This window comes from Alosa pseudoharengus, unplaced genomic scaffold (assembly GCF_046254945.1).
Source record: "Alosa pseudoharengus isolate Yale_2024_CS ecotype anadromous, Long Island Sound unplaced genomic scaffold, YU_APseudo_1.1 YU_APseudo_1.1_scf_7, whole genome shotgun sequence".
Lineage (NCBI taxonomy): Eukaryota > Metazoa > Chordata > Actinopteri > Clupeiformes > Clupeidae > Alosa > Alosa pseudoharengus.
In genome coordinates, this window is record NW_027468859.1 from 21,206,119 (window position 1) to 21,214,846 (window position 8,728).

General features: G+C 46.1%; 1 protein-coding gene across 2 annotated transcripts in view; it reads right to left on the reverse strand.

Annotated features, from left to right (window-relative positions):
- Positions 1-2,828: 2,828 nt before the first annotated feature.
- The window catches only part of cep128 (centrosomal protein 128), a 34,389-nt gene continuing 28,489 nt past the window's right edge, over positions 2,829-8,728 (reverse strand). For both annotated transcript variants that reach the window (XM_076272360.1, XM_076272359.1), the window contains exons 18-23: positions 7,732-7,781; positions 6,454-6,477; positions 5,288-5,365; positions 4,984-5,097; positions 4,034-4,142; positions 2,829-3,609 (exon numbers count right to left, since the gene is read on the reverse strand). In XM_076272360.1, coding sequence (XP_076128475.1) covers positions 3,509-3,609; positions 4,034-4,142; positions 4,984-5,097; positions 5,288-5,365; positions 6,454-6,477; positions 7,732-7,781 — 476 coding nt within the window. In that variant the 3' untranslated portion in view covers positions 2,829-3,508. The remainder of the gene's footprint in view (positions 3,610-4,033; positions 4,143-4,983; positions 5,098-5,287; positions 5,366-6,453; positions 6,478-7,731; positions 7,782-8,728) is intronic.

Genomic DNA, 8,728 nt, shown 5'->3' on the forward strand with positions numbered 1-8,728 from the left:
TTTCTCTGGTGCTTGCTGGCCGGGACCAGCCTTGGATACTGTTCAGGGCACACGGTAATCAAATGGGAACGCATTCATCCGTGACACACGTCAGCAGTGTACTGTTAAAGAACAACTTTCTTTCTTCAAGGAAACACACACACCCACACACAGGTATACACACAATCACACACAATCACACACACACACACATACACAAAGATATACACACACTCATAAAGGTATTGAGCTCACTGTAAATTCGTTAGGAGGATTGCTCTGGCTATCGAATCTCAAATAAGTACAGCCTGTTTTATGTTGCTGGCTCGACAAACAGTAGAGAAAGATTGCCATCGATGCAAGATGTTTTACAGGAATTCAATTCGCCATTCGTCAATATGTTGTGAGTTATGTAGAGAATCAGCTCTCCCCCTGCAGCCAGGAGCAGAGCTGCTAAGTGTTCCGTGACTCTCACCAAAGTCTCAAGCGGCCAAACTTTAATGACCACTACCCTCCGTATTTGCCCAGAGCTTCGCTCACTAGAGAATTAGAATTTATAGATTGTATTTTGCACGTATGAACTGAATGGTTGACATGAGTGATCGATGAGCTCAGCCACACTACTCCAGAGCAAACCTGTGACGTCAGCTTATTGTAATTAGCTTCAGGGATAGGATTTTTCTATTAATTTCATGATCATAATCAATCACGAGAGCATGTAATATACATCACTGTCCCTATGAAATTTTTGCTGCTTTTTTTTACTATCCAATATTTACTACAAAGGTAGAATTGAAATCCACATTTCTTGGCATACATGCAGAGGTCCACCTGTCCCTATGAGTGAAACATTTAAATAACAACAAAAAAGAGCGATAGTGGTTTCTTTCTCTCTACGTCTGAGGAAGGGCAGTGTGTCCCGAAACGTCACATGTGGTGAATAAAAAGAAAAAAATTAATGGAGCTCTAGTGTGCGGACTTCTTTGTAATTTTTATTCTTTCTCTCTACACACATTCTCTTTCCGTAGCCAAACTGACCCCCCAGAGCAGCAGTGATCCCAGCCTTAAGCGCACATCTGGCCACAGGACGCCAAGGACGTGGAGCGTAGCTGACGCTGATGAGTTGTGACGGGTAAAAAATGAGGCAATCTGACCCACGCTGCCCAAAGAAAGGCCACCGACCTCTCACAGCCAGGGTGCAGGCGGGCACATATCACAATAGGAGTCGCAGAAGTCGAAAGTGAGGGAGGAAAAGAAAATACGGAAAATACAAAAAAGGACTGATGGTCCTCGTGCTTTAATGCAAAATGTCCTGTATATGCTGCATAGCTTTTCATACGTCTTAGAGAAAAGGGAGAAAAAAGCTGCAACTCCTGCTGAGGTGAGGTGTGCATAAGTCTGTTTACAAACAAGCCCCCCAAATCCCCTCTCTGTAAATATGCCTGCCTCACTCACGGCCAGGCCTTCGTAATTCCTCCGACTTGAGAAGCGTCGTTCAGCTGATGGAGGCTGTTTTCAGGAGGGCTGCAGCAGAAGAGAAGAGAGCAGAACAGAGTGACAGCACACAGCACAGCGCAGGCAGTGGCTCTGGAACCAGGCTTTCTCTCGCACGCCATCGCCGTGGCCACAGTGCCCCCTTATGCTGCAGCGACAGACTCCAGCAGGCAGAGAGCCGGGGCCACGCTGCACAGTTGCATAGAAACTGGAGGCTTTGAGAGAAAAAGCCTGAAAGTGATCCTCGCTTGGGGGGTGTCGATGGGCTCACTCGGAGAGAAAAAAGTTCCAAAGAGCATTTTCATGGCTGGGGTGGGGGCACGTCATGGCTCATTAGGATCTCACGTCACACGAGGGGCAACTCCTCGCATAGATGAATGTGAAAGTCGGATGTTTTGTGTTTATGTCCATCAACACGTGAAGAAGAACAAGAGCAAAGACAGGTGGAAGTGAGGTGAGGCTACTCTGAAAAACACACACGCCACATACACACATAAAACTACAAGCCAAATGAGGCCTCCAACTCCTCATTTCCAACCCCGCAGTAGACAAAGGGAGAGAGCGCCATTCAAAGACACAGAGAAGAGGAGGAGAAAGGAGAGGAGGAGCACGCCGAACACTCCTCTGTGATTGCGCTGTGGCTGGCTGGGGCTGACAGTGATGTATTCCGTGGAGCGGGGGCGGCAGCGTAATTGGATTCAACAGGAATCCCAATCAATCCTGAGCGCCTGGAAGCGGCCCATTTTCCCTGGGCTCCACACCACAAACCCAGCTCCCAGCCAACCAGCCAGAGAGGCAGGGCGACATTATGAAGGCTGGGGGGGGGGGGGGGGGGGGGGGTCTGGGCGCGAGGCGAAACAATGGCAGCTGGCGGGTGGATGGAGACTATAGTATAGACCATCTCTCTAGCCTAGCGCAAGGCACACACGCTACAAAGGCTGGCCGCTGTTCTGCAGGGCAGCCATGGGCCAGCTGGGAGATGAACAATAGGACCCGGCACTGGCGTCAATCAGTGGAAAATGAGTCAGGCGATGAGTGTGAGTGTGATATCACAGATGAGGCAACGAGACAAATGCATTCACATCCGCAGTTCACATCCCAGGTGCTCATACTGTATTGCCTGTGAGCCATTCATGTGTTTTCACTTGTAAACAACATACTTGTTACACAACCATACACAACTAACTATACTATAGTTAGATTTAAGTTTTAACAACAGTGCCTCTCTCTCCCCTGTAAGTCTTTCAAAAGCTGGATCAAGATTTGCCTCATTCTCTTAAAACACAAACTGATTTTGTGTTAACTGCACTTATCGTGTCTCAGACAGGCGTAGGAAATTAGACATCGAGACGATGTAATGCAGCTACATGTATTTTTGGATTTCACTGACAATTACAAAATAGTATAAAACAGTGACTGTCAATGCTAAAAAATATTAAGATAAAAAACAATCATTTCACAGTACAGTAGTGTTATAAAGATGTAAAATGTATAAAACATGCACACACTTTTCAGCATGCATAGGCACCACAGTTTGAAATGAGATCAGTCCGGCATTCAAATACCCTGCCTCAGCACCACCTCTGCATCAACATGACACAGACCAGAAGATATCAAATACATACGACTAGAGGAAGTTTCAACAGCTCAAAGATGTTTCTTTCAGAACAGTTTAAACAGTTGTTATGAAACACCACTTACTGGCACCATTTACAGGAGAAAAGAGCTGGTAATTGATGGTCATTTAAAAAAATATGGCATACATCACGTTCCTAAAAAATACTCCTCTAATGGTTTCTTCTTAAGCTGCACTTTACCCTGCTTCCTGTTCTGCTGATTGGTCTGGCCAGCTGTTGCCATAGAGGTAGTCATGGTAGTCGTGCGCCGTGGAGTGGGGTTGATAATGGCAACAGTCCTCAATTGCATGGTTTCTAAGGGGGAAGGCATGCTGACAGGCCACCAGTGGAGAGGCAATCAGCAATATGGATGTTTGACCACCGGCCGATGCAATATGGACGTTTGACCACCGGCCGAGTCACACGGCAGCTCTCTCCAGGTGCCCACTGATGGCGGAGGCGTCGCTGGTGAGGAAAGCAGAGTCCGGCTCGGGGGAGCGGCCTAAACGCCGAGGTGGTGCTGTTGAGACAGAGAGCGAGAGGGGGGGGTCTCAGAATAGATCGTGAAATGACACGTTTGAAATCGTTTAAGAGGGTCATTTCAGGCATGACGAGAGTCAAGTGCTCATAGATCCAGGGGGTAGGTGGTGAAAAAAACGTTTACCCAGTTTTCTGCCGTTTTCAGTTTTAAACTTAAGTTTTCAACTTTTCTCTCAAAACAAATAGGGTAGAACTGCTCAGTTGCTGTCTTCCCCCAAATGCACTTCCTAGTGACTAATCTGCACAAGGGTGTTTAAAAAAAAATACCCACCTATTCTTTCTCTTGACCTTAGAAAAATTAGGCCGTGGCTAAAGTGTGCTGAAGAGAGAGAGTGTGTGTGTGTGTGTGTGTGTGTGTGTGTATGTATGTGTGGGGAGAAGGGAGGGGGTGTCATGGGACTCACAGGCAGCGCCAGAGAGCAGGGTGCTGGACAGGAAGGTCTCGTATCCTCGGAAAGAGGAGGAAAGGCCGGCCAGTTGGAGACTCCGGGACGTAGCGTCCAGCTTCTCACCCTGGCAATGATACATAACTTTATTTTAGAGACTCAAGAGTCCAGATGACACACAATGTGCATACATACATAAATACTTACATGCATACAGACATATACAACAGCCACAGTAAATAAAACAGTCAAATATTTGTTCCAATGTTTCCAATAGCAGGAAGAATGCCAGTTAGTGTAGGGTCAGTGAGGGCCATTATGTATTCCTGAATATACTGTATTCCTTGACTCAATTAATCGAGGATGAAAGGTCGGACCAATAAAAAAAACCTCCATGAGCAACAACAACCAATAGTGCAGAGCAAAAGAAAAGCAGGAAATGAATGCCAAACGCCTGTAACCTCTACCTATTACCAACAAAAGGAGAAGACCAAGAGTGCAGTGCACTTCAAGTATTAGCCCACATTTCTGACATTCTCTGGGGAGGGTTTCCATTTCATTTGATTGGAAGTCTGTTTTGTAGGCGAAGAAAATGAACTCGACAGCCAATTTCCGCTCTGTTTGTTTTGGTAGTGAAAACCTTGATAGGAAGTTGCTATTAGGCTAATGCAATAAACACTTAAATGTGAGAAGGAGGAGAGACCGCAGAGGCTTTGTGAAAACGAGAATAGGCCATGGGGGAAAATTGCTTACCGACTGCAATCAGCGGCAAAATACTGCAATGATGTGGCCGTCAGGAATTACAAAAGCTTCTCCTTCACCCTCCTCAATCTAAATACTCCCTTCTCTCTCTCAAAATGAGCTGTTTTACTTAAGTCTTCATGATGGTTTATTTTCATTGACGTGCTCCTCTTTTTCTTCAGGGAGGGGTGGGGGGGGGATTGTCGATGGAATGAAAGCTGCCTTACTCGATACTCCTGGATCTTGCGCTTGGACTCCTCCAGCTGGTTCTGCAGGTCCCCCACGATCTCCTTGTATTTGCTGTAGCGCTGCTCCACCGCCTCCCGCTGGCGCTGGGACTCCTGCCGGGACAGAAGCAGAACGCTGAACACAGACGCCAGCGCTGTGAGCTCAGACTCGCCCCACGGAGGGGATGTTGGAGGGGCAGGGGGTGGGGTGGGTTGGGGTGCGGGAGACGGAAAAGGAGAGTACATAAGAGGTGCAAAGCAAAGCGTTCTCAGAGAACGGAGTGAGAGGAATGAGCTCCCTCACCTCCAGGTCCTTGAAGTTCTCCATCAGGTTGGGCTTGTCAGGTACAGACTCCAGGTGATCCAGGGCTAGCCGGGTGCTCTGGATGAGAATGGTTAGTTTATTTTAAAGCCCCCTCTGCTTCTTCAAGCCCACCCCACCAAAATAAAAATAAAAATAAAAAATACAGGCAAATCTGAAGTTGAGATGTTTTATGTTTAAAATGCTAGTCGAGCTCACAACGTAAATTCCACATTATACGGAGTGTCCTTTTAAAACAGCATTAAATGACACTATGTATATAACAAATAAGTACACATAATTACACATCACTAACACTAACTTAAATGTCATTACCCATGCAGACATATAAAAAGTACATTAAACTGAATTAAATATTCAGCATAAAGTGCCTAAGAAGCCTAAATCTAAAGTGGGGCCGATCACTTCATTGTGCGCAGAAGAGAGAGAGAAAGCCACAGACTTGCCTGGGTGTCCCACAGGAGAGTAGGGGGTCAATATCCAGTGCCAATATGTTGTTGCAGTAAGCAAAAATGATTTGAATTGATGGAGTCCTAACTAAAGGCCAGGAGTTCTCCCGGAGCTAATTGAATGTGTGGCAGTGAGCCGTGGCACATAATTGTGATGGATAGTGGGACTTTCGAACGGCTGTTTTTTTCCTCCTGCCACATAAACACTCTCGAGTCAATGTGGGCTGTCAATAAGCTTAACAAATGTGCATCTTACGCCTCCCCCAGTGAGTAATCATTGGATATTCAGGAGTGCTTATCCTCAAATTATCATGTATAGCGCTCCTGGCAAATATGGCATCTCTTGTTCCTCCGTTAAAAGCTATCTTCGGAGAACCATCATCTTTCACATTCTCATTTCATTAAATAGTAATGTGCTCACCATAAAAAAGACCATGAAAATTACCTTTGAAACATATACTCTACCATTAAAAAATGATATGTGCACTCAAGGTAATGGATACATTTATTTTAAACACATAAATTACTTAGCTCATGGAGTATGACATCTTGTAAGGTTGTGCGAGCAAAGCTTGGGGCACTAAATATCACAGGCACTTTTATCAGTCTTTTACATGCTGGACTGATGCCAAGTATAAAGTGGATTCAGAAAATCAGGAGTGCTTTTTTTTTGCGAAACAAACAACAAACAGGTCTTACCATCTCCAAATCCAAGATTCTATCCTGTGGAGACCAAGAGAGAGAGAGAGAGAGAGAGAGAGAAATTGGAGTGGGGGCAAGAAACAGATTCATAAATACCATTACCATAACTACAGTACTATAAATGCCATAAAAAATAAACCCACTCATACAATGACATTAACATGAACAGAGACCATCATCCAGCTCTACTCTACCCTCCTCCACACTGCTCAGTCCCCCCGTGCACAGCGCTGGGGAGTTGGGGGCTCGTCCGGGATCTCAATGCCCGTCACAGGTGTTTCTCATCCATCAATCACAAAGCGGACACCTGGGAGATGTGAGCCCTCCCTCCCTCCCTCTCTCTCCCTCCCTCCACGCTGCAGCACACCACACATAATTACAGTGGTTGCTCACCGCTGGGAGCCTGTGTCTCCTGCCTGAGAATGCAGCAGCTCCTGTCTAAGGAGACTCATTAATATTAGTTGTGAACAGCCAGGTGCCTCCACAGATGTATTGCAGGCAGGGCTCTGCTTGCTAGTAAGTACTGAAGCATAGACAGGAGGAGGCTGTTTCACCAGAGGAAATATCTGTGCAGGTAGGGGCGGTGCGTTGAGAAATGAAAATAAATCAACAGAAAGGTGTGCTACTTTGTTTTATTTTCTCCTGACAGGATTTTTTTCCCCACTTATGTGCTTGGAATGGTACCAGCGTCAAAACTTTGTGACAGGTTTACAGGCTGTCAGGGCATGAGGGGAAAACAAGGAAACTTTCAGATTTGAGGTAATTGAGATTTTCATGTGCAGTGACAGTGCTGGCTCTCACATTTCAACCTCATGACAGTGTGAATCTTCAAAACTCAAAAACTTGCTCTCCAACACAGAAATCTTCCACATCATTTCACATTCAAGTCATTCAAACCTTAGTTTTACAGTATATGGTTGTGCTTGCTATTAAAGCACACAATGATTTAACATGTAAATCTAAGATTGCACAGACAAATCTCTAACTCAGGAGGAGGGCGTCACCATGCAGTGTGTGTGCATGTGTGAGTTTTATGTGCACTAAGGCGTGCGTGTCTCAGTTTGCAGCACTGTGTGTGGGCTTGTGTATTTAGTGTGCATTGAGACACCTGTGTGTGTTTGTGTGTGTGTGTTTAGGAACATGTGTATGGCAGGGGGAGTGTGGGGAGCACTCGACAGGGACAGAGTGTGTGATGTGAGGTTAATAGCCTAGGCTGGGCTGGGCTAGCCGCACAGCGGGGGTGGTGGTGGGGGGTATGTGGAGGGACACACTGACCTGCAGGCTTCTCATCTCCTCATCCTTTCTGCTGTTCCTCTCCTGCAGGTCTGCACACAGCACAACACAAAGGCATCAGCTAAGAATGTGTGGGTCGTGTGTGTGTGTGTGTGTGTGTGTGTGTGTGTGTGTGTGTGTCTGTCTGTCTGTCTGTCTGTCTTTGGTTTTGTGTGTGTGATTATGCACAAGTTCTTTTATGCGTGTACATTTACTTCGTGCTTCATTGACAATTTCCGTAATAAAGCAGGAAAGCAGGTAGACAGTATGTGTGTTTATATTATATGACCAGTACCAGGTTACACTTCATCTCGAAGATATTCCTTCCATTATTTTAAGATGGGCACTACTAAACAAAGCTTCCATCACAACTTCATAGCTTCTTCCCAAAGACGTTTCAGGGGTGCTTTATAAACCTGAAGAGATGGGTCTTCACGGACCACTGCCGACTTTAGTGTTTGATCTGTCAGGAGAGCTCTGCCCACAGCCTGCAGGGCTGTGGTCACTCGGGGTCAGTTACTCAAGCGAAGCCTTTAATCCCAAATTCCATCCCTCCGTCTTGACCAGAGAGAGAAGAGGAGAGTGTTCGACACAGAGAAAGACAGCCAATCTAAGACATGGCCCAGACAGTTGGTTTTCTGGGTTTTATGAAGCTACTGCATGTAAGTCCTAACACGTGGACAGATTTGAAATCCCACGCTGGGCGCTGGGGAGGGGAGGGGGCTGGCGCTGGTGTCTTTTCTACCATGTGGTCTGAATAAAACATGGCTTTTGGCACGACCACCAAGTGAGAAAAAACACATATCTCCAATCTGATTGTGTTGGGCCGTGCCTTTCGCTGCAGAGAGGACACAGAGCAGCCAGCACGAGGGCTTCAGAGATTGAGCTTTGTTGCAGAGCTTTTGATACGGCTCACCATTGAAAGGAGGGCTTGGCGAAAGATTGGGACAAAGATACAAGGGTCCAGTCTTTAGTTCTACCAGGTTTTTTTTTATTTGTT